The sequence below is a fragment of the Lissotriton helveticus genome, chromosome 3_2 (assembly GCF_964261635.1).
Source record: "Lissotriton helveticus chromosome 3_2, aLisHel1.1, whole genome shotgun sequence".
In the NCBI taxonomy this organism is placed as follows: Eukaryota; Metazoa; Chordata; class Amphibia; order Caudata; family Salamandridae; genus Lissotriton; species Lissotriton helveticus.
Genome location: NC_136062.1, coordinates 384,102,892 through 384,129,788, shown reverse-complemented (window position 1 = coordinate 384,129,788; position 26,897 = coordinate 384,102,892). Strand labels below are relative to the sequence as shown.

The 26,897-nt window shown below is 44.4% G+C and overlaps 1 protein-coding gene across 9 annotated transcripts in view; it reads left to right on the top strand.

The window, feature by feature from the left end:
• The window catches only part of CAPRIN1 (cell cycle associated protein 1), a 568,063-nt gene extending 554,355 nt beyond the window's left edge, over positions 1-13,708 (top strand). For 6 of the 9 annotated variants that reach the window (XM_078684260.1, XM_078684258.1, XM_078684264.1 and 3 more), the window contains one exon: positions 12,541-13,708. In XM_078684260.1, coding sequence (XP_078540386.1) covers positions 12,541-12,605 — 65 coding nt within the window. In that variant the 3' untranslated portion in view covers positions 12,606-13,708. The remainder of the gene's footprint in view (positions 1-12,540) is intronic. The other 3 variants (XR_013609671.1, XR_013609672.1, XR_013609670.1) reach the window with 1 other exon arrangement.
• The last annotated feature ends 13,189 nt before the right edge of the window (positions 13,709-26,897 follow it).

Sequence of the window (26,897 nt, the reverse complement as noted above, 5' to 3'; positions counted from 1 at the left end):
TGGTCACTGTGGTTACCTCTGGGAGAGAGTTTGGGATATGGTCACCATATATGTAGCCCAGGATATTGTTTCAACTAACTAGGGAGAATTTGACCTTGAATGCTTTATCATAACCACCATGGAGTCAGTCATTCAAGACCAGGATTTGTGAGTTTGCGAATACAGAGATTAGATTGTCAGAAAGGAGTCTCCATATCTCCCATAATCCAGACATGGGTTGATCTTAAAGCCTGAAGCTTTCCTGTACTGAGCTAACATGGTGATCAGTCGGAGGCATTTGACTTGTTCTGTTTTTGCCCAATATTACAACATCCTGTCACCAAGGGTGAGTGAATGAGTAATTCAGTAAATATATGAGTGACCTGGCTGGGGACGCTTTGGAAAGGACCCGTATGAGACCTATTGAAAAGAACCCAGTGGAATTTGAAAGCACTGTCAGTTCTCATGCCGGGTACAACCTCGGCTACCTTAGTTCTACAACCATAACCAACCGCACAGGTTGTCAGGGTGCCATATACATGTTATATTATGCCCCTGAGTTTATCTATGGGAACTTTTTGTATGGGGACAATATAGGGAGAAGTGGACCAGGGGTCCGACTCTGGCTTACTGCACTGACCATGATCTGCGGTCCAAGGAAGAGGTCCGGGTCGGACTGGTCCATGGGGCAATCCGGCTGTGTCTGAATGGCTGGTCTGGTAGGTCAGCATGTGGGATAGTATTGTTTTTTGTTTTTTTTTACTTTTGATTTTCCTGATATTACCACAAACATTGCCTAAAGCAAGCACAAAAACACACATAAAACACGTCTTTACAGTTCGAAAATCCCCTATTTGGGACACTTTTGTTTGCTATCCGATTGGCTAATGGGGGGCACTTTTATTTTGGTGCCTGGGTCTATTTTCTGCCCCAGTCTGACCCTAGTAGAGGTCTATCACTGAGAGAAACCATGGGGTGACAGTTAGAAGTCAAAGGCTGTGGAGAGGCAAAAAGCCAGAGGTAGACATGTGAATGGTAGAGGTTGCTGTGGAGCAGGGACAAGACCCACCCCTGGGAGACACTGAGGACATTGAAAGTTTCAGAATTCTCTGCCTAGAACTGGGAGGCCGAAGGCAAGGGACCGGCCTTGGGGTAGAAGACAAACTAGAAGATGTCTGGAAACACCAGAGGCGGTAGAGCTGATGGGAAATCAGGTGCAGAAGGAGTTAAAGTTGTGTATAAGTAAAGAAACGTAAAGAGAATATATTAAATCAATCCTTTTTTTTTTTACTATCCAATAGCACTGAGGAAGAGACCTCAGTGCTGAGTACAAATACCTTATGCTACTACTTACTGCAAGGTTCCTAAGCGGTACCAGGAACCGACTGGGGTTACGTAGACATTATTTGTGGTAATACAGTCTTCTCTTTTCACTGTAGTAAGACTGTCCGGCAGCATTAGTTGGCACAAAAACGACTGCATTGTAAACTGACTGCAGAAGTATTATGTTAATGTAACTATAGAACCACATGTACCCTCTTCACTCATGTATTAGCAAGTGGTCTGAAACATTTTTAGCGCACAAAACTTCTTATGCAAGTTAGACAAAACGGAATAATACAAGTGTTTTTTCTTCCGTTACTAATCAGTACCTGGTTGCGATAGCGTTATCTTTAATCACCCTGCATGTAATCGATTGAGAGCCTCAACTATTTCCTGTATCACTTGACTCATATTCCACTCTGTTATTTAATAAATTTACAATTCAAGATCCTTAATCTGTTTTTTCTCATTATACTACGAACCATGCTAACAATTAACAAATGTCAATGAACCATAATCATACCTATAGGTTGTCTGGGCACCAGATTGTACGAAGATGGCTCTCTGCCTTGCTTGCAACACAGTTCTCAATGGATGCCTTTTGGACGATGGTGAATGAGGAGTACTCATATTACTGGATCTCTCCGCTGCTTTTGACACCATTGACCACTTGCTTCTTCCTTTAGCTACTATGGGAACAGTCCTGTCATGGCTTTCCTCATATCTGGCAGGAAGATCGCAAGTGATTCGATTGGGATCCAATTGTTCGTTACTCAAACCTCTATGATGAAGCGTGCCCCACTGTTGCATAATGTCCCCATGATAGTTTAATCTTTACCAATAGCACTTCAGCTAGAGAGGTGTCGTGTAAAAGCCAATTTGTATGGAATCAACACTCCATTTATTTTTGGTTATTGCACCAACTACTAGATTGATCAACTTCTAACTTATCCCGTGCCATGGATGACACACAAAGATGGTTGGCAGAACTTTTTAAAGCTGAACCTCTAAAGTCACAATTTTCTTCTTATCTGCCCTAAACAATAAACGTAGTATACAGGATAATGTATTGTGGTCTTACGCGCTATGCTAATGTCCAAAAACCTGTAATAGCCATCTGGAATTCAGGTATTATCCTTGACTCTCAACTGTAACCCAACTCCCATATTGTTAGAGCCCTAAATCCAGCTTTTCCCACACCGGATTTTAAATTGTCCTACTTTATCATAGTCACTGTTTTCAAAACGTGTAGTCTATGCAGACTGGATGATGATAATACAGTATACTAAGCAATTCTACAACTTAAAGCCGGCTCAGTTCAGTAGTGATAGTGATGAAAAAGGGTTCAGGCAGATCTGGTCGTCTTTACCCCTTTCCTAGGTTTGCCCGGCGTTAGCCGCTTCTAACCCAACTCACGTTTTAACCAAATAAAGAGGCAGGCGCTGGAGACTGGAAAGCGGGAAACAGGAGTTTATTTCCGACGGAACAGAACACGTCAAATCAGACAACAGGGTATCTTCTCGAGGTGCTCTCTCAAGTTTCTCTACAGCTCCGTCTTTTGTACACAGGTTTATAATGCACAAACATTCCTTATGGCAATAAAGACACTTTGAAGTACAAAAAGGGCATGTTTGGGATCCCAGCTCCAGGCCTATTCCCATACCGGCCGCTCTGATGTTGGTTTCCCCTCCCAAATGTAACGTGCGATTGCAATCTGTAGCCGGACATTCCAACAGGACACGAGGGCAGGAGGGGGTAGTCTGATCTAAGGCTGGGCAGGCGATAAGATCACGTTTGCTATGCGGGGCCGGGGGGGTACATCCACGAGACCTAGTTTTATGACTTGGGACTGAGTCGAGAGACCAGGTGTAGCCGGGGGGGGGGGGGTCATCAGAAGAGAGGAAGGGTGTTCCTGGGAGGAATGCAGGGGTGTCGGTCAGATCTAGGGGTGTGAAGGCCTTTGTTAATCACCGCTTCTTTGATGTGGGGTGAGGTCCTACTGTAGGAGGCAATAAACTACATCTGTTGGGCTAGGTGATGGCCTGGGATCAGGCCGGACAATCGGGCAGGGAGGAAGAGGTTGCCGAAAGGGTCTGTTCTATGGGTGGGGTGAGAGAGGCGAGGGGGCAGGGGTTCTGCACGGAGGCAGGGTCGTGTTTAGAGGTGCGTTTATGGCCTGCATAGGAGAGACCGGGGGCTGTCAGGGCGCGGGGGGGGGAATACTCGCGGGGCTGGGGAGAGGGAGAGAGACGCAGGCTATTGGCAGTGGGCAGAGAGGTCATGCCACACAAAATGGCTACTATCTAGGTTGGTGATGGGGCCTAAAAGGGGACAAGATGGCGGGGCCACAGTGCAGTGACTTTCACTTTGTCTTCGACAGGGGTGACGGTGAACACAAATGAACGCCGCTTATATACATATACTTTGTCATTTTCCACAGTCGCCGCTTTTTACATAAGCTAAGTCATTTGTGTGATTATCATAGCTGACAGGGTGTACGTATAGTCGTGTGTTGTCAATGGAAATAGCATTTGTCAATACTGGTGGATTTGCATATAACCGTGTGCAGTGGATGCAACATACAAGGTGGAATACATATAAATTTACATTTGTCGTATTTAGAAAGTGACCGATGAAACATTTTCCAGGCAAAAATATAGTCGAGGGGGGTTTAGTCCAATGCGAACAATTTAGTCAAGGGGTGTAGAAAGTTCCGTAGCAAGCCATCACGTGGTAAGCACTGATAGTTCGTTTTCCTTCGTTGGCGCTGTTGAGCACCGGCGGTGGAGCTATAGGTACAGCTCGGGTCCTTCGTTACGCGTTGCAGGGTGTGATCTGTCCTTTGCCGTTTAGGCCACAGTCCTGTTTCCTAACTAGTGTCTTTCAAGGGTGCCTCATGCTGGGCACCTGCATTTCTTTCTCGGAGTCAAAATCCACATGGAAAGGAAAAAGGAATTTCGTCGGATAATCGAGGGAGGAGAGGGCGGAGTGAGATCAGATCTTTAAGACAGACCAAGGGAGCAAAGGATAACGAGCAGGCAGGCCCATCGATCGGGCTAAAAGGGGCGGGGACTTCTGGCACGTGTGGGTCGGCGAGCAGAGGGCTTCAAAGCAGCTCTCCATCCTTTCATTTACCACGTTTAAGAGTGGTGCCTCGTCCCGCGTCTCGCTGTTCTGCAGCTCCACCTTTGGTCGAGGTCACATGTGCTTCGCGATCTGCGGCCAGGCTGTGCGTCACGTCCGGCCCCTCTCCTTCGGTGATTGTGTATCTTTGGATGGGTACAAAACAAGCTTTAGAGAACTGGCAGGAGATACATTTATACATTTCAATACCACCCTCAACCTGAAGTAGTTGGGGAAACTTTCATCGGTCACAGTCAGAAGTTATCATTATGAAGTGGGTATGCAGGCATTTTTACTGAGTTTGTTCTAAGCCTGTTGGCGTTCATTCACGACGTATATTGGAGAGAAAACAGACTCTTATTATTTCATCAACCTCGAAATCGGATTCTACGGTAGAGACTCGGTTTTCTGGCACAAGCCCATAGTGAAGGTCATGGGAGAGGGATAGAGGCTAAACATTCTTTTCTCGGGGAGCAATAGTTAACCAGGGTCATCAGTTATACCTCCGGGTGTGGAGCTGGGGTCAATCGAGACGTTTGGACATCCATGCTTGGGCGCAGAGGGGCGGGGCAATCTGGGCGTTGTTTCTAACGAGCTGAGAACAGAAAGCCACTGACTTATAGTCCTCCTGTAAGACGGGCAAATTAGGAGACCTCAGTCGTCTAACCTGTCCTTTCCTTCATTGCCAATTCAAGTTTCATAATTTTACGGAAAGGAGAGGCAGTAATATGGCAAATTATAATTGGTTTAGCTTCTGTCAATTTGTCGAACACCTTTGTGTTCGAAAACCAATTAGCCTCGTGCCGGTGGGGCACAACGTTACCGTGCAAAGGGAGGGGTAACAAGGGGGACCCTCGGAGGGAGAGTCGTCCGCAATCTAAATGAACTATTCGGTACACGTACCACATGAAGAGAGGGAAAAAGAGAAACGTGTACAATAATAGGCCATTTTTTTATGCGCACACAACACAAAACAGTAGGGGTCGTGTTATATAGAGACACAGACTAAGGGACAACGTAAATCATATATTACGTACACACGAATTCAAGCGGGGGGTACATGTATTATATACAGAACTCAAGACAACACATAGTATAGTACTTGGCCAAAGATATTTCCTCCTGCATGCTGCGCATCCTTAGTATCCTATTTAATTTGTTTAGCTGTCTTCTGCTGTTGACCTCTGTTACATATTTTTACACATTCGTCAATTGTTCGGGAGCTAACCTGATCGGGCTAGTACTTACGGTGGGATTTTTGAATCGTTATTAGTGGATGGGTATTCAGGCTGAGGCAACGGGGGGTGTCAGTCGGGGGAACAATGGGCGTCTTCTAGTTTCATACCTAAAATATTCTTAATCTTCCAGGAGGAGGGTACATGGGTATACCTCACCTTGGAATAGCCCTGAACCTTTCCCAATTTAGTTGTCCTATGGGCCTACTCGTAGGTGCACGTCATTCTGGGCTGCTTCATACTGCCGTAACTCGTCAAGTTTCCGTTATCGTACAAAGGCATCTCTCTTATCAAGTCAACGCGTGAGTCGTATATCCAGTCGAGTTACACACATCTGGTCATACACGCATGCATTCATATCACCCAAAGTCGTCGTGTCCTCAGGGGCAGTCCCCGTGGATACTGTATCATTTGTCCCCGCGGAACCATGGCGCGTTGCTTAGGTCTTCTCCATATTTTGATTGATGTTCCGTTGTGACCTGCAGTTTAGAAGTGGAAAAAGAAGGGGGTGGGGCAGCGTTTAAAGTACATCCGCGCGTATAAACTCAAAGAGGCTTTTACTCACCACGTACTCGACCTATCTCCTCGGGGTGCAGTCCCTTCAATCTCGGCATTTTAAGCCCAGAGGGACTGATAGTGCGAGAGGCATAATCATTGATGAGCTGTGAAATACGTGGCATATAGAGTAAAACAGAACACCGGGACCTTTTTCGATTGCCTTATGTTGCACAAAAATAAAAAAACACACGCATCAAGCTTGGACCGTTCATAATTTCACTATTTCTGGGTACTTTACCTTTTTCTTTTTACTTTTTAGTAACCAACTTGCTTTATTTCGCCTGTATGCTACGTAGATCGGAAACAATGGCTATGTATTCGAACTTAACAAATCAAGAGCTACAACTATATTCTGTTTTCACGAAATCTTTATTAAAAATTTACGATGCACAAATGCAGGCCTACAACCACGTGGGCCAGCCACGTAGCAGAACTGAGTCGGTGGTCGTTTTATTTCATCAAGGTACGATAAGTACAATAAAATCATATCAGAAAATTCATTTTGGGCGAGTACCGTCGGGGTTAGGAAAATTCGAACTTTCGATAATACTGTAATCACATACTGCGTCATAACTTAATGTCAATTCATTGTCCGAACGTTCAAGCAATACTCATCCCCTCCTGCCATGTGCTTAAAAAAACTACATACATATCTCATGATATCAAGTCTGAGCATCCGGAACACAACGGGGCATTGCGAGTTTTCGTTTGTACTGGCGCCATTTTGGGTGGGGTCAGGTGGGTCCAAGTATAGTCAAAATGTCTCCATCAGCTCGTGGTCGGACCAGAACCTCTTTCGGCAGTCCAGAAATTCCGCTAAGGCAGCAGAAGGGACCGGTGATATGGACCATCAATCAGAGAAAAGGGAGGGGCAACAATCTTTCCTACCGGGTCATACTGATGTTCCACCGGAACTGATCAAATCAGTAGTCTGCAGGATTTTTGGTCATTCCAACTGAGGCTGGCGTCAGCGTGAGGGCGCCAACGTCTCGTGGCTACATCTTGGTCGTTCTGTGGGCAATCATGGAAGTTCTTTCCCATCGGGGGGCGGTCGGGGGCCCGCGGAGGTCGAGGGCTCCCGCAGTTCTCATAGAATCTTCAAAGCTGAGGAGAACGCCTCTGGACGGGGGACTCGTTTTCTAGCTGGCCAGCGACCAGGCCATCCTTGCACGCCAGGGTCATTCCTGCCGAGTCGACCGCCCTTTTTAGAAGTTCTGCAGCCACCGGCAGTCACTGAGTCAAATGGGCAGACGGACTCCAGCCTGACGGGTGAGGTGTCGCAGTACCGCCACAGTGGACGAGACCCTGCCGGGTGCATGAAGCGTCTCTATACTGCCAGAGTGGACGAATCCTTTTTCCGGGCACGTGGAGCGTCCCTGCACCGCAAGAGTGGACGAACCCTGTGCTGGGCGCATGGAGTGTTGGGGGTGCAGCTGAGGGGCTTCCACCTGGGGAGGCGGGAGAGGCTCGTCCGCGCCGCCTCTCCCTCCCAGCGCACCCCACGGCGTCTCGCTGACATTTGTTATGGCCGGACCAGGCGATGAAGAAGAGGGGGGGGTCAGAGGCATATGCAAGACATCCCCCCCTTGTGGCCTGCAAGGCGCCGAAAGAGGAAGGGAATGGGAAGACCAGTACCTCTCGGGTCGGGCCCATGCCTTCTCCGGCCGATGGCGGCCGGCCGCTCCCTGCCACGGCCCCAGGAACGGGTCCCTTGGTTCATCCTGGGGACAGGCCTTGGTGCGTGGTGTCGCCTCCGGACTATTCGCGTAATGGTTCTCCACCCCAGGCCGTCGTCGACTGCTTTTGTAGACTTTCCTGACGCCCAAAAACCCTACTAGAAAGCAGCCCAACGTAGCCCAACACTGCCACTTTGGGGAAGGAGGGACAGGAAAGGCGTCAAGCAGACGGCGAAATGCATTGTGGATTGGTTGCTGCGGCCGTTTGTCATGTAACTAGTTGTTTAATATATTTTTTGTTCAAATAAAAACGTTTTAACCTGTTACTTCGCTATCGTGTTGTATATTTCTAATATTTGCCTAGGGTTTGTCGTTAATTGGGCGGGGTGATCGGTGGAGCCGAGCTGTCTTGCAGTCATGGCGTTGAGTTCGGCTCTTCTCACTAGTTCCATATTTCCTGTGGGGTTGTTCCTAATGTTTCCATTTCAGTGAGGTCGAAAAGAGATCTCATCAGTGGCCTACTGATTTTACTCGATTCCTTTTGTTTTTCTTAACGAGTTTTATGTTCTTTTATTTGCTAGCACAATACAGCGGCTAATCCGCATTTTCTTTATATATGTCCTTTTTATTAGGGATGTCCTCCAGTGGAGCCAGGTGGTCTACCTCTAATAAACGGTCCGGGTTGAACCAACTACTGAGCAATGGGGGGAAGATAGGCATGACGGGTTACAACGGCGACAAAAGTCAGCACTACCTATCCTTCGCTACTTTGCGGAGACTAGGTAGAATATTTCTATTCTACAGTATTCGCAAATAGGGAATACCCAAAGAGAGAACCAATTCCAAACAGTCAAGTTCGGACAAACAATCAATCAATCAAATGAGGAATAAAATAGGCGCGACGGGTTACAACGGGGGCAAAAGCCTGCGCTACCTACCCTTCACTATCTGCAAAGAGAGAGATTCCTGTTCCTCTCTGTTTGTAGGCAGCGAAGATCCTTTCCGAGAACCAATTCCGAACAATCAATGTTCGGTCAAACAATCAATCAGTGGGGGATAAAAATAGGCACGACGGATTACAACGGGGGCAAAAGCCTGCGTTACCTATCCTTCACTATCTGCAAAGACTAAACAGAGTATGGCGATTCTGTGCTTGTTTGCAAATAGAGAATGATCCAAAAAGAACCAATTCCAAAACAGTAAATGCTTGGATAACAATCAATCAAATGGAGAGGGAAGTAGGCGCGACGGGTTACAACGGGGGCAAAAGCCTGCGCTACCCACCCTTCACTATCTGCAAAGGGAGAATACTCCTTTCCTTCTCCGTTTGTAGGCAGAGAATCTCTCAGGATAAAACAATCAAAATGCGTAATACTAGTATTTTCCAAGGACGATCAAACAATCAATTCGCAATTTGTCGTGTTTACACGACCTTACCCGGACCGTATGGACAGTTTCTCGTCTTCCGTTTCCAGCGCCCGATTGTCCTCTATTCTCCGTAATTGCTGTGGCACTCCTGATGGTTCCCAGTCAGGACCGTAGATCACTCGAGAGAGGTCTGTTCGGAACCAGTGAAGTTCGGATGATCGGCTGCCAGACAAGGGTCTATCGGGCAGGAGCTCTTCCCGATCGTTGCAGTCGTTCACTCTGTCGTTGGGACCTCTCTCACTGGATCCACGTGTCGCTGATGGGCCCAACGCTTGGGACGCCAATTGATGAAAAAGGGTTCAGGCAGATCTGGTCGTCTTTACCCCTTTCCTAGGTTTGCCCGGCGTTAGCCGCTTCTAACCCAACTCACGTTTTAACCAAATAAAGAGGCAGGCGCTGGAGACTGGAAAGCGGGAAACAGGAGTTTATTTCCGACGGAACAGAACACGTCAAATCAGACAACAGGGTATCTTCTCGAGGTGCTCTCTCAAGTTTCTCTACAGCTCCGTCTTTTATACACAGGTTTATAATGCACAAACATTCCTTATGGCAATAAAGACACTTTGAAGTACAAAAAGGGCATGTTTGGGATCCCAGCTCCAGGCCTATTCCAATACCGGCCGCTCTGATGTTGTTTTCCCCTCCCAAATGTAACGTGCGATTGCAATCTGTAGCCGGACATTCCAACAGGACACGAGGGCAGGAGGGGGTAGTCTGATCTAAGGCTGGGCAGGCGATAAGATCACGTTTGCTATGCGGGGCCGGGGGGGGGGTACATCCACGAGACCTAGTTTTATGACTTGGGACTGAGTCGAGAGACCAGGTGTAGCCGGGGGGGGGGGGGGGGGTCATCAGAAGAGAGGAAGGGTGTTCCTGGGAGGAATGCAGGGGTGTCGGTCAGATCTAGGGGTGTGAAGGCCTTTGTTAATCACCGCTTCTTTGATGTGGGGTGAGGTCCTACTGTAGGAGGCAATAAACTACATCTATTGGGCTAGGTGATGGCCTGGGATCAGGCCGGACAATCGGGCAGGGAGGAAGAGGTTGCCGAAAGGGTCTGTTCTATGGGTGGGGTGAGAGAGGCGAGGGGGCAGGGGTTCTGCACGGAGGCAGGGTCGTGTTTAGAGGTGCGTTTATGGCCTGCATAGGAGAGACCGGGGGCTGTCAGGGCGCGGGGGGGGAATACTCGCGGGGCTGGGGAGAGGGAGAGAGACGCAGGCTATTGGCAGTGGGCAGAGAGGTCATGCCACACAAAATGGCTACTATCTAGGTTGGTGATGGGGCCTGAAAGGGGACAAGATGGCGGGGCCACAGTGCAGTGACTTTCACTTTGTCTTCGACAGGGGTGAGGGTGAACACAAATGAACGCCGCTTATATACATATACATTGTCATTTTCCACAATAGGAGATAGGAGACTGTTTATGAGTGATAGCGGCTTCATAAACCTTTACAAATAAAGTCATAGTGGAGAATCTACATCTCTAAGCCTCTGTTTATATATCTAGGGTGGTTGACTAGGGCAGGAGCATTCCGTACCAGTTACTGTTTCAGGTATGGAGTAGATGAACTTGTAGACATGTTTTGAGAGTCAATTTAGGACAAAACGCCCAATTTTCATATTCTGTATAAATATCTTCAGAAGTAAAATAGATAAATATTGTGCTGGTACTCTGTGCGTCTGTTCTCTCAGAACTGGCTGAGCGCCTTTCTGTTTACTCCCTCAAAGTTTGCCAACGAGCCTGTCATGGGCTGTAGCTTCAGGGTTGTCTTCTTTTCATTGACAGACAACTCATTTACCAACTCTCATGTGGACACGTGCAACAAATGTTTGGTTTGCAGACATCTAGGAGTCCTGAATATCTTACAACAGCATTATTGTATTATTTTCAGGTTTTCATATGAAAAATAGGAATAATATCTACAAAAAAGTGTCTGCTTCATAAAGAACAAAACAAGACCAGAATCAATATAGTAAGACCCATGTTTATGTCTCAGAGGCACTAAACTGACTCCAGTCTTAGACTACTGTGCTGCGAATCCATGTTCGTAGCAGGATGCAAGGGAGAAATCCTACTCAACTCCTTAGAGACAATAGTATATTTCATCCATCCTATGCTAAGGTATTCGTCTGACTGGCCTCAGGTTTTCTTCTTGTCCATATGCAGTTTTTATGACCTTGCTCAGAGTTCCTTCCATAGGATAGCCCCTTCCTCCAACTAATAGCCATTAACACTCACATGATGTTCTATTTTTTCCCTGCCCAACTTACTTGGATGTCCATCTACCTTATTACAGGATTTACAGCTATTCCTGCTCTGTGATTGCACCATGGTGGCTGTCCACATTACAAAGGTGTGCGCTTGCTCTTCTGGGCTGAATCGGTGATGAATGACTTAATCATTGCAAATATTTTCTCTGGAACATTTTTAAAGCAAACTGCTCAATTTCCATTCTCTCCTACAAATGTAATGCGCATCATTCATCCATCCATTCCAATGCGGTTTGTGCAGAAATTGTGGAATGGAAAAAAATGTACTTCCATAAGCGCAACTCAATCAGTAGCCTTTACCTGAGTGTGGGACCTTTGTTGCTACATCAATACAGATGTTCCATAGTGAAGGTTCCACTGTATCTTGGTGCCCCTGTTCTTGCCCTAATGTTTCCGTGCTGTACATCTGTAATCTTCCTACAACGCTAGTGTTTCCGTTATCACTGTAGCTATGTGAGGAGCTAACTTTTCTTCCGGAGTAACACAATCTCAGTAAAAGTGATTCCACTGTTTCCTTAATTGTGCCAAAACACAGACTGTTACGCCGAAGTATCTGAGGAAGACTACCCATGTGCACAAACAGAAGCTGAAACATGTCTACTCTCTCTTGTTTGCAATACCACATCCTCCAATGTCAGTTGAGTGGAACCTGCTTGTTACACTAGATATTATTTTTACTTATACATATTTAAAAATAGCAATAATACATTTGGCGTATTTGTAGAAAAAATAGTAATTAATTTATAAATATGAAAGATATTTATGAAAATGTTTTGAACCATGCCTTGAACTTAAATTGTGTCAGAAGTATCCTAAATATGCTGCCTGGTTCGTTTAGAACATGTGAGAAGCATTAAAAATTGTACACAAAAATATGTCCCCCAAACACAGTTGAAGGATTATTATTCAATAAAAAGAAATACATTTAAGACATATGTTTTATTTTGCAGGGCGTGGTGGTCCCCCAAGACCCAACCGAGGGATGCATCTGATGAGTGCTCAGCAAGTGAACTAAAGGATCTCATGGCAGTAGATGAGAAGAAAACTTTGGCCAATGTCTAGCTCAGCAAATTTACCAGAAGGACCCTTTGTTCTCCCCATCAGACAGTTTATTATGAAGACTGTTCTCATTGCCCTGATTAAGACTACTTTTGTGAACTGCTTACTGAAATGGACGGATATGTTATTTTATTCTGTATGTTAAAATCCTCTCCATTCATTTTGAGCTTGAGCTGGGTGGTGTTCATTCTGATCACCACGTAGTAATCGGTAGCCTCAACAATTTATGTGAAAGGAAGCACTGAACATGCACTAGACTTTCAATGCAAAAAGTGTGCAGCATACTCTCTGTGGGTGCTGGTAATTAGCCATCACATGTTTAACCACTTGGATGCTAAGGCCTATTTGATCGTTGCCATGTAATTTCCATTGAAATGAATGGGCACTCCATGACGAGTTACCCTTGTCATTAGCATTTAAAGGGCTTGTGAAATATGGTTGCTTAGTTAGAATGCGACCCTAGTCAACTAGACAACCCCAGATGTCGCATTTGCCCCTTGCAGTAACAGGTTGCGCGCCATTTCGTAGACCCAATGACCTTGCCTTTCCCAATGTATTTTATTTCTTTTTTCCATCCCCAGTCCAGGCACACGCTTTTGTAGTAAAGGCCCATAAATGTAATTGCTGGTTGCTGTTAATATATACTTTGTTAGGGAAGCAGAAACACTGCTCTGATTGGTAGCAATCTCTTGGCGATGGACGCATCACGTGGCAAGTATAATGTGAAGGTCATCCAGCTGTTTTTGAAGCACTTTTAACTCTTTCCAGTAACTTCTATAAGGGCAGGAAAACCAATATGTGCCCTTCCTTGTACATTCTGTCACTAGTAACTCATAGCCCAAGCTACCCCGTAGTTCTTGAAACTGGCACCTTTCTGTTCCCAGGCACTGCTTTTCCGCACCTGCCATATTTTTACTAGGATCTGAATGCGTGCAATTGTTTTTATTTGTTCCTGAACAGTGATGCCTAATGTCTTTGCATCACACAGTCCCATGTAGAGGAGGTGAATGATGGATCAAAGGGTATAAAAGCCAAATAAAATCCTGTTTATAAAAACGATATCTTGCAGCATTTATGGTTTGTTGTTGATTGCAGAAGGTGTACTTGGATGGAGCATTGACTTGTGATGTAACCCTTTGACCTTACATGAGTGGGATCTTTGGAGCCTTGAGAGAGATCTGAAGCCTGTGCTCCTTCCCTACGCAGAAGACTGACATGCAGACATGGCCCCCAGTACTGTACTTCCTCTGTTGAGTATAAACATGGTGGATCCTTCTTTTTGATGTCCACCGTGGAGTAGTGGGTGGGAAGGAAGTATCTGTGGATTCGCAGGGGTATTTACCGCAGTCGACTCAGGACAACTTCCGCAGGATGTCTAAGTTACTCCCTATGTGCCCTGGGGTACCCTAAGGTATTGGCTTCAAGTAGTTAAGGCTTACTCAGGAGTGGTAGTATCTACAAACTAAGCTTCTATATACAGTCAGACATAGGAGAGGTATAATAAATGCAAGTTAGAGTGTACTGGGTTTATATGACTGCAGTCAGTCCCATATCTTCAAACAAACACTATTAGTAAGCTACTAGAACGAACTGTTGAAATTCAATTATACAGTCAAAGCTAAAAGATATTAAGGCCTTCAATGGCCGAGATACTATCTCCAAGCATATTTATAGCGTTAACCCACAAGATTTTAGATTTGTGGCCCCAGTTATCCTAGCGGGCGAGGTTCACGTCTGGTCTGGGATACTGCAGTGATTGTAAGCACTGTCTCAGTTTTTGGGACAGAGGTATCAGACCTACTTACTCAGGGTAGGGTAGGAGTCCCTACGGTATATGTTCTATTCATATAATCTCTAGTTGCAAATGGGAGAGTGCACTGAAACCCGAGCTGTTGGGTTTCCATTAACAATTATCCAATAGTCACCCAAATACCCTCACAATAGCACCCTATGCAATGGAAGTAAATGTTGCAGTTTGGGGTGTAAGGGCTCTCTGTACCCGTTTCCATGTGGGTGCATGGGATCCAGTACCAGCCAGGGCGCAGTTTGGTTATAGACTAGTAGGGGGCGCAGCTGATGTCAAAGATTTTAAAGGGTACAGGTAGTGCAGCAAATGAGGGGGATCTCGGTTGCAGCTATTTTTTACCCAGTGAAAAGTGCTGAATTGTCCTAGTGTAATTTCCTAACGCCGGGACACAGTTCAGCAGCACCTGCCCGTTTTCTGCTTTGTGTTCAGTATGTATTATCGCATAAGGACAACCCTATATGCCCACAGAAACTAGGGACAGTAAATAGCTATGTAAATCGAGTCCACGTGTGTCTCTTTCTAGGGAGAGGTGTGGCGCCGCGGCCAGGGCGACTGACGTTGGAATCCGGGGATCACGGTTCGATCCCGGCTCTGTCGGCAGGTTAGCCCAGCACCATGCGACTCTGGACAATAGCTTGCTTAATCTTCCCGACGGCCCCCAGCGCCTAGAGACCCTAACGGGTGATTGTGCGCTATACAAATGTGGATTATTATTATTATTCTATTGTATAGGTCACTTCCCTGCAGTAGCCTGGGGTAACCAGCAATAAGTGTATTATTTCAGCAGGCCAGTGATCAGATCACACTTAGATTGCATATGCAAAAACACTCAGACTGAGAAAGATTCCGTTGCTGTTATGTATTCTACAATATATATATATATATATATATATATATATATATATATACATATACATATATACAGATTACAGTACCACTTAATACCAAGAAAGAGCAGACGACGCATTACTAAAGTTAGTGCATTAATACATACAATATATACAATAGACACCATGAATCCTCTGTTTCTATCATACATGTGCATACAATGTTGCAGTGTGGATCACACATAATCTGTGAACCAAGAGAGAGACAGGCCCTTTGTCCAGGTTTGTGCCAGAGCGAGATCCAAGGACTCCCTGAACTGGTTCAAACTGGAGTACGTTAGGATAGCACCAAAGGTGCCCGACATAGCAGCCTAGTGACACTGGCAAGCGCCCCCACACCAGACCAATACACTAAATCCGGTCTGGGAGGAGGTCACACCTCCCTGTGACAGGAAACCTATAGTTCTACCTTCCCCTGCTCAAGCTACGATCAGCAGCAGAACGGCAGAATCGTGTCTGTGGTTGGCAGAAGCACTAACTTGCTGTCAGACCCTGAAAGGCTGTTACAGTTAGTACAGGGGCGTACCCCAAAGGAACCCCCCAGTACATGGGATCATATTTCCAACACTGTAAATGGTGTTGGGGTGTGATTCAAACATGTTTGATATCAAACATGAACCGGTACGGTGCTGGCACTATATAGTTAGACATCTCATTATGACTGATGACTGCTATATGTTTTCAAATGGTTGACCCCACTTTCAAAGCCTGGAGATTCAACTCTGTGGTTTGTTGGGGTGTCCTACTCAGTTTCAGTTCAGTTAGTCTTTATTCTATAGTTTACAATCATGAAAGACACAGTTCATACATAAGTGTTAATAAAAAAATGGTGAGACCCTAAAAACATACATTTAATACAAAATTAAACCCACAATACCGAAATCCTAACTAATCAGTAATAGTTAAAATAAATTAAATTAGTCAAATATAATATTTTTCTACATTTAGTCTCTGGAGCAAGACCAAATTGCAAAGGGTCACTCAGGTGCTGAATTTAATTCCTCCTCGATCTCCAATTGTTTCCTCCTCAGTGCCCAGGACCAACTTAAGAATTGCGCTGTGGCAATAACAATGTCTGCACATGTGTTTGTTATCAGGATACTCATGCAGTAGCACTCTCACACTTATAACCAACCACCCTGCCTTCAGGATTGAAAACCATGCCATAGAGGTGTCTTATAGGTTTTAAGTGCAGTGACCTCAGCTATCAGAAAACTATATCTGTTGTTAGAGGTGCAAGCGCCACCTAATACAGGCTGCAATGGCAGGCCTCTACTCATAGTACGAGTAGTCTGTCATGGGTGGCACAATACATGCTGCAGCCCATGGGAGACCCCTGCTATACCTATGCTCCTGAGTACCTAAGTACCATATAGTAAGGACTTACAGGGGTACACGAGTAGCGAATTACGGCGGTAGAGAAGTACTTACCATTTCAAATTTAGGGAGGATTCACAGTGACTGTGGTCCTGATGAGCAGGATCCCAGTCAGACTTGTCAAAAACACACTGAAACCAGGCAAAAAGTAGGGGTAACCATGCAGAAGGATCCTACCTTCCTACAGCTACTTTGAGTCAAAACTGTGACTGAACAAAACACAGACCTCTCCTGGAACTGCATTTACCACAAGAGTTATCTTATGCTATTTTAATCCCATTAAAATTGCTGGGGACACCGAGATCTCTGCATCAGTAGCTCTCTAAATGAGCAGGGACTATAAGGTACTCAGTACCTGCACTACTTTAACTTAGAAGGGAGAGTTCTACCACTCCTGTGCACTGCTCCAATACTATTAATGGGAAAGTATGGACAAAGTATCACAGCAGCAAACAGATAATCTGGGACAAGGAGTACCTGCAGTTCTATATTTGCATTTCAAGCACTGTGCAGCAGGTATCTTAACCTGGTAATATATTTTAAATGTCAATACTTTATAAACTAAGTAAGCTAGAACAGATTTACTGTCACATTATTCCTTATTGACAATTTCTTTGCGCACTGTACAAAAAGGGAAAGTATTGGTTGACTGTCGGACTCCTCTTTTCACGAGTCCACCCCTCGTGAATCCCCCTTTCTTCTACCACTCCTTAATCCCCAGTTCATGGGTTCTCCGGGGTTAAATGTTTCTAATTCAACAAATGTTAACATTAATGGATTGCCACTAAACCGCGATTTTATGCAAGTCCAGTTACAGCAACACTTCATGGTATCCACTTCCGTCATCCCTCTAAATTTACTAGTCCTTGCGTCAAAAATTGAATTTCTCTCTGGTAGGAGGTGGTGTACAAAATAGTATATACAAATTAGCTGCCGCTGAACTTCGATAAAAAGGCCATGTTGCAGTCTGTAAGCGTAGGGGAGTGGCCATACAATTGGAGAATCAGTTTTCCTACTTTGTGGAAATATAGCAACCATGGGAAATTCACTAGTTCTCCAATTGCCACACAGCATCTCCTAGGCCTGAATGGATGTCGCCTGGCATGCAGAGAGGATCATGAATCAATGATAGAAGATTTATAGAGCACTACTTGTCACCCATGGGACATACCACAACAGTGGCCAAACTTTGAGCGAACAACCATGAGCGTGTTCTTGTCCTTCAACACCGGATTACTGCAGCTCTAGATAAGTGTGCAATGCTCATTGGGCTAAAAGCTACTGTATGCCTTTCCACTGATATCTCTATTGCCCCGGAGTTCTCCAGAAGTTCAGGAATGACCGATCCTAAGACCTCCTAATGGCACCAGATTGGGCACGGAGAGTGTGGTATCCAGAATTCCAGTATTTATCCTCCAATTAGGCTGCCACCTCAGAAGGATCATCTGTTGCAGCAGCTGAGTAGGGTCCTGCACCAATGCACAATCTTTACCTCCATGCTAAATGACTCCATGCTAAATGACTTCAGCAGCAACAAATTACTTTTATCGACCGCCTTTCTTAAGTTGTAGATCTTGGCAACCAAACGTCCTTGTTCCAGCAGGCAGGCAGCCTCCGTAGAGAGGTAGTTGCCCCTCTCTACCACAGAGTGCACTCGGCGTCAGAGAACAGTAGTCTAGTTTCTAGACTTCAGATGCCTAACATGAAGGCTGAGCAGCGGATGCGTAGCGGACACGCGCAGCTGGCGCGTCAGAGGCAAGCCCGTCTGCTCCCGAACCTGTCCAGGGGGAACCCTGCCCTAATTCAGTTGCCTCTGGCTATATATTCCAGTAACCAGCTACGCAGTCTGAGGCCTCCTCATATACCTTGGTGGGAGGAGGGCCGGAAATACAATAGTGGGCTAGCGAGAGATCAGGTATGCAGGCACTGTAATTATGAGAAAATAGCTCCTGTCGAGTGTAAAATGAACGCTCACTTCCCACTCACGGAGTTGAAGGCCTGGAAGCTAGGCCTAATTAACAGCTGATCCCTCCCTAAACACAAAATCGAAATCTGCTTGTTAAAAGAGGAGGTAAAACTCGACGCCTTGTTTATTGCCGAAAGTTAGCTTAACGACAGCTCCACCCCAGATATATTAATGGCCCTCCCTTCCAGGATTTCAAATCTATAAATTGGACCGCATAGGGCAGGTGGGGGGTGGACTTGCCGTCCTGATAAAAAACAAATCTAAATGTGTCGTTAACCCCCTCTCCATTCTCAGCTGTGAAAACTGCCAATTTACCATTGAATTTTCACCAACAAACTTTTTCGACTACTAATATACAGGCCGCCTTGCCCTTATGGGGAGTTCTTAGACAGCCTGACCGATACTTGAGACAGCTTTTTGGTGAAAAAAGCCCACATAACCATTTTAGGAGACTTAATCCTTCATTTTGAGGACCAGAATCTTCCTAGTGTCAAGAGGTTGTTGCTAGATCTTGATGGACTACAACTATATCAGCTTATTACACCTGCCGCACATATCAAGGGTCATATACTTTATTCATTAATTTCAAACTTCCCAAATATCTCAGTCGCCTCTCCAACACCAGTATCATGGTCAGACCACTTTTTCATCCCGTTTGCACTACACAACAGGAAAGTCGGAAAGGAAAAGTATCTACCTCCGGTAGCTACGAAGACAAGACACTGGTCTAAGCTGAACACAGGCACATGGGGGGATCTCCTAACTTTACTAGCCACGAAGACACAGGATAAGGCTGAAGTAGCAAACTCCAACTGGGAAAGTTGGATTACTTTTACTGGATAAAATGGCCCCAAAAATGACTACTAAACCAAAATCCACGCCTAAAAAGGCTCCATGGTTTAACACTCAAATAGTATCTTGAAAGAAAAACTGCAAAAAAATCAAAAGGGTATGGAGGAATACTTATGACTTACAACTAAAAGCCAAGTATAAGGCAACGATTAGACTGCACCACAATAGTATGAAAGCGGCACAGGCAAAATTCTATGAACTAAAGATTAAACAGGCTCAAAATTCCTAGAGGGAATTCTTCTCAGTGGTCAAATCTCTAACCTCTCTAACACACGACAACCACACCGCTGAGGTTACGTAGGAAAGATGCAACCATCTAGCCACCTACTTCCACAATAAAGTTATGGATATTTATAGCTCCTTCATGACTGGGAGGGAGATATCCTTGAGCCAGGAAAGAATTCAGGCACAAATCCTGTCTATGTCTACTCTCACTAGCGTCACGCCAGATTACACAGAGGATGTAAGATTACTAATGCATAAGGTGAAATCAGGCTCGCCTTTAGAATCTGCCCCACCTTATGTTCTAAAAAAGGTTACAAAGATTCTACTCCCGACACTAGCTAAAATCATGAACCTCTCACTAGAGTCGGGTAAAGTACCAAGTGCATGGAAACATGCAATAATCATACTGATGGAGCAAGAATTCAAGAAAACAAAACTTGCTCGGAGCAATCCCTCATTCACTAGTACTAATCAGTAGAAATAGTAGAGAAAAGGCAGAGAGCTTTATGCATGCTTAAATAACGAAGAATAAAGTGCAACTCAACTAAAACACGCTTTAAACTGGAAACCCCTTTTGCGCATGTGCGAACTAAGATTGCGTAAACAGTAAGGTGACTTACCCGGTCTGAGAGGGAATACTCTCACGCATGCGCAATAATTACTAACATTAGGTCTTGAGGCACCTTATGCCCGACGTATGCTTGCCTGAATTTAAAGAGCGCTGTTGCTGCTAATGCTTTTGCTTAAAGAAAGCGATAATAACATGGGATAGAGTAGAAATGGGTGGTGAACAGTGAAAATCACATATTTGAGGGTGGGACATGCAGAAATAAAGACTATGACTAGAATGACTTAAAGATTAGAAGAGAGAGAGAACTTTTGAGAGCAGACTGGGAAGATTCATCCCTGAATGACATCCTGATTAGATAGAAGTTTCTGGAAGAATTTGAGGAGGGGGAGAGTGTGAGAGAGGGATGCGCTCTGGTGCGTCAGGTCTGTAGAGTAGTTTAGTAAGTATTGCCCTGTCCTGATCCTGTCCTATAGCCTTTGTCACCTGATTCTTTATCAGGGGACCACCACAAGGCCTTTTGGCCAGAGAGTTGGTTTTCCGTTATCACTTTTGGGTAACTATTAGTTAGTTTATTGTTCATATCATCATGAACTACTCAAATAATGGTCCATTGACCAAAGGAAGAGTGTTGATCTGTGAAGATAAGTTGGACATTAAAGGTACTCAATGATATTGAGTTTACAGTAGGTCAACTAATCAGAATCAAAGTGATATTATTAAAAAAAAACTTGATTCCTACAGCGGAAATAACAGCCAGGGAAATTAAATGTGTATATGGGCCCCATTGAAATTTCTCTTTTGATTGTGAAGTGTGCATCCCTGACCTTCCGCTGGATCATTACCACTGTTAAAGAAAACGTCCTTAGACCCAGCCCAACTAGGGACCTATCGTCCCATCTCACTCCTGCCATTTGTTGGTAAACTCTTAGACAAACATGTAAATGGAGTGCTGACAGAGTATTTGGCAACTAACCAATGCCTCCATCCCACCCAGATGCGTTTCCGCGCACAGCACGGATTCAGCATTCTTGGCAGTGGTAGAAGAACTAAAAACGACGCTGGACCAAGGAAGGTCAGCGCTATGCTACTACTTGACTTTAGCACAGCATTCAAATCCGTCGACCACCAAACTTTGTGAAATAGACTGCTGGAAATTGGCATCCAAGACAAAGCTCTACAGTGGCTGTCACCTTTTCTGGAGGGCAAAACTTTACAAGTTATGGAAGCTAACCTTTTTTCTAAGATGATGCTACTGACTTGCAGAGTGCGCAGGGCTCCTCGCTTAGTCCAACATTGTTTAATGTCTATATGGGACCTCTAGAACGGATAGCTCAAGAGTTTGATGTCTCAATGATTTCCTATGTAGATGACACACAGATGTTGGTCTCCGTTGATCCCAGATCTAATGGGAACTCTGACAGCTTAGCAACCCGTCTGTAGCTGAACGGGGATAAGACGGAGATGCCGGTCCTCAGAAACAATGCAGTTCACAGGCCTTTGATCAGCTGGCCTAACCGCCAAATGCGACTATCAAAAACCCTGAATTTTGGCTCGATAAGGAACTAACACTGGAGATCCAAGCCAAGAAATTTGCAGGTACATGTTTTGAACTACTAAGAAATGCTCTGCAAAATTTGAACCTATCCCCGCACAGCTTTGAAAGACAGTAGTCCATTCCTTGGTCACATCACGCTTGGACTATAGATATTCACTCTTCCTATGGGCACCAAAATATGTCTTCAGAAGACTCATAGTGGTCCAGTATGCCGCAGTAAGACTGCTGGAAAGCATCTAAAGGCCCTTCATTGGCTCCCGATTGAGGCCGGATTCAAGTTCAAGGTACTCTGTCTGACACACAGAGCCTTACACAATAAGGGCCCAAGTAAAATCAAAGACCTTTTGACCCTCTATGTCCCAAACAGAAGCCTCATATGCATAGGAGAGCTAGATGGGGAGGCAGATCCTTCGCTCATCTGGCTCCTAATCTGTGGAATTCTCTCTCGCTTGTATCTAGACTTATGGAAACAGAAGCAACCTCCGGAAAGTGATTAAAACCTGACTCTTTCATCAGTATTGGCAATCCCCTTCTATTCTTTGTCTGGTATCCGTCTCCTAGTGCTGGAACCCCTTGGGCAGCTATGCACTCTACAAATCTCCCATAATCTTAATTAGGGCTCCTGGTTTTATGGTATTTATTTTTTTGTCATTTTTGTCTGTATTTATCCATATTTTTTTTTTCTAATTTTATCTGTATTTATTTATATTTAGTTTGGATTTTGTGGAAAAATGAAGCTGAAATTAGTATATTTCTACGTTTATTTAACCAATATATATGCACTCATGCTTGAATGCCTGCCAGATTTCAGTGATATGAACACCCACAGAAGATGCATCAATGCACTCATATGAAAATATGCACATTTCAGTATCAACCTTGTGTAGATCTACTGGTGTTAAAGCCTCTATACTAAAATTCCTTTCTATTTTAACCCCTTCACCTAGCAATTCACACAGCTATGGCTTTGCAGTCATGGCAGAAAGTGTTTAGAATTACTACCAAATCAACCCAATTTTCAATTTTAACCACATTTACAACTAAATACAGACAAGAAAATAAATGTTTTCTGTCTGTATTTATCTGTAAAAATCTGTAAAAACGGAAAACATGGAGACTTAATCTTAATCTAATCTTACCTTGAGAAAAACTGTGTTCTCCAGCCGTTGGGACAAATTTGTGGTTTAGTGCTTACCTACCTCAAACCAAGCTATCTGAAGTGTAGCTCTCTGTGTTGTTTCTAGCCCAGCAAGAACTTGCTTTGGGGACAATTAAGGGATACCTATCTGTTCTGTAGTCTTTTTCCAGCTGCCATATCAGCTTCTTTGTTGAAATCACACATTGTGATGCTTTTTTTGAGTTATTGCTACATTTGTTTCCACTTTCTCCCTTTATCGTTCCCAAGTGGGTACTTAACTTGGTCCTCATCTTCCTAATGTGTACTTCTTTCGAAGCACTGCACAGCTGTCCACTGTGGCTACTTATGCTACTTATCCTCAAGACAGTGTTTTTCACAGTCTTAACAACGGTGGGGCAGGTTAGTGAGCAGCAAGTCCTCTCCATCAACCCGCCTCACACTACTTTCTTCCCAGGCAAGCTGATCCTGAGAATCCATGGTTTCTTTCTTTCTGGAAGTGGTGACTCTTTTTAACGTCCGGCAAAATATCACCCTACGGACATTCTTTGCTCCTCTGAACCCCTCAAAGGAGACATCTGCTGAATCTTAAAAGGGCTCCTAGCTTTTACATCAGTCATACCAGGGAATATTATGTGGGTGATCAGCTATTTGTGGGATTCGCTGAAGTGCAGAAGGTCAAGACAGTGCAAAAGAGGACCATCTCCCCATCGATCATGCTTTACTGTAATATCTGATACCCATTAGAGAAGAAGCACCCCCTGGAAGGTTTGCGTCTCATTCCACCAGTGTAAAGGCTGATATTACTGCGTCAGCACTCGATTGCAGGTCCTGGACATTTGTCAGGCTGCTACATGGGCAGCACTCATACATTCACAAAGCACTACTGTCTGGACAGCTTGGTCTGTCGAGATGAGCATTGCTGGGATATTTGATTTGAGACATTGGACAGACCCACCCCCTGGGAGGTACAGCTTTGGTATGTTTTCAAAAGGTGAGGAATCGTCTATTCCCACATTTTCAGCTATCATTTCTTTTAATTCTATTTTTAATCTATAAATATCCAGAATCTGTGGTGATGATACTGTTTTATCCACCCCCTGTGCCCATCTTTCTAATTCTTCTGGTGATACTAGGGTAGCGCTTCTAATTCCTGTGTAAGTCTCAATTTGTATTTCTCGTGAACAATTTGAGGTAACTCTCTTTGGGGTTTTATTTACTTGTTCCCTAATTTGTAAGTTCATTAATGATATTACTGACTCACATTCACTTACTTGTTCTTCAATTATTATATTTTCTTTTCTTGGCTCTTTTACAAAAGTGGTCATAACTGGTGGATCAGGACAAGCTATTTTATCCCATTATAATGGGACAAATGGACCTATAGTCACTGGTATAGTTAATGCCTCTGTATTTACACTCAATTCGGTTTTTTCTGTATTAATTTTTTGTTTTCTTTTTAATAGCTTCCCTTTCCTTTTCCTGTAATATTCATCATTTAATGAATCGTGCAATACTTGCGGAACCAAAGGAATCTCTAAAGCTGGTGCACTTGGTATACCTCCATTGGGTCTTTCCTGATATGAAATAATAATAATAATAATATAGCCATTTCTAGAGCGCCTGGTTACACTAAAACAGTGTGTCCCCGCGCTATAAATTGCTGTAAGACCCTAGAAGGCAGAAGACCGGAGGGAGGGGGAAAATTAAGCTAGAAACACTAATTGTAATTGGCAGGGAAAAGATGGGTTTTCAGTTTTGAACGGAATCTTGTTTCTGAGGGCTCCATACGAAGATCTATGGGCAGTTCGTTCCAGTGTTTACTTGCCAAAAACCTAAAGGAACGGCCTCCCAACCTAGCCTTGCGAATGCGAGGGAGTGTAAACAGCATTGCTCCGGCCGATCTCAGGTTTCGGATGGGGCGATGGACGGTAAGGAGCTTTTGCAGGTATCTTGGGCCCTTTCCTTGGGCAATGTGGTGGGCAAAGCGCTTTGAACTTAATACGCTCCCTTATGGGGAGCCAGTGAAGTCTTGACAGAGCCAACTTCCCAGATGCTCTGCGGGACAGATTGAGAACCAGGCGTGCCGCAGCGTTTTGTACACACTGAAGTTGGTGTAAGCCTTTCTTACTTAAACCTAAAAGCAGGGCATTACCGTAGTCAAGATGAGGTGTGACTAATGCGTGGATGAGGCTTCTCCTAGCGTTGATGGGAAGAAGGTCGAGGATTTTGCGAAGAGTTTTGAGTATGCTGTAGCATCTACCCGTGACTTTGCTGACCTGGTGTTTAAAAGAGAGATCAGCATCAAGCATAACTCCGAGGTTCCTGACTGATTCCGATGGAGAAGGAATTGCGCCCAGTTCAGTTGGCCACCACTCAGGTGACCAGTCACAAAAGGATTTACCGATGACTAAAAGCTCTGTCTTGTCGCCATTAAGGCGTAGGCAGTTGTTATTCATCCAACCTGCTACTGACAGAAGGCAGTTGGAGAAATTGGTGGCATCTTCCTGATTGTGCGTGAGTTTAATCATGAGTTGGGTATCGTCAGCATACGTGACAATATCCACTCCGAAAGATTGCATAATGTGGGCCAGGGGTTTCATATAGAGATTGAACAAGGTAGGGCTCAAACTGGAGCCCTGTGGAACCCCATGTCTCAGCTTCCTGGGGGAGGATTTGAATGGAGGACAATGCATTTGAAAACTCCTGTTTTCAAGAAAAGATTTAATCCATTCAAAGGCAGATCCTACCACTCTCATGGCGTAGCTTTCTTTGTTAAAATATCTTCCATAAACTCATCCTCAGATTCACCACAACCTGTCATATGTGTAGTTTTCCTTGCACACTTGGTTCCCAATTGTTCATCTGACATTAATTCAGGATACAATCCTTGTGCAACCATTACTTGTCTCCACTGTTTCATCTGATCTTCTTGTTTCACATGTAATGTTTTGGGATACAAAACTCCTAGTACTCCTAGTTCTGTCTCGGTCAAATGCCTCCATCTCCCATTCCTCTAGTGCTACATACTGGGTTAATCTAGGTCTCGGTTCTAGTTCATTCATTCTATTTCTCAAATTATAAAGTATTCTGCCATCGAATTTACCATGTTCTGTAAAAGCCAATATTCCATTACCTTTTGTGTATTCAATCCAATTTTCTAACCATGCACAAGTATGATATACTTTTTCCATCATCATGAATGAAGCTGGTGTCTGGGGTGGTGGGATAAGAATTCCTGCTCTAGTTTTAATAGGTTTATCTTTTTTGAAATAATCCTTTATTTTCTGCGTAAAGGACATTTTTCCTATTTCACTGTACATATTATAAGAACTTTTCCTAATAAATTTTTGTCTTGCAAAACCTAAATCTCTTCTATCCGGACGATTCCCTATTAAAGCTGGATCAAGTCTCCACATACATTTACTTTTTCTTCTAATTTATTTGTACCCTTGTTTATACCTCTTCTTCCAATCATGTTAGCGCTTTTATTCTTTTAGTCCAATCAGATTTAAGTTAACAAACCTCTCTGACCATTGCAAGCGCAGCTTTTAGCCACACGTCAGTATTCACTCCTCACTACAGACCCCTCCTTTACAAAATCCTTCGTAACTCACACGCCTGCTTTCTTGATCCATCCCATCGCGGCACCTGATGAGGTCAGCGCAGCAACCAACCCCTCCTTTACAATTCTCTGTTATCTCACTCACACCTGCTGTCCAATCCCAGGCCGGTACTTTGTGATGTCAGCGCCACTCCGGTAACTGATCCTTCCTTCACAAGGTAATACGAAACTTACTTTCTTTCACCTTTTACAAAGTGTTTTATATTATATGACAACATAGATACATTCGCTACTCTGTTGATTTTACA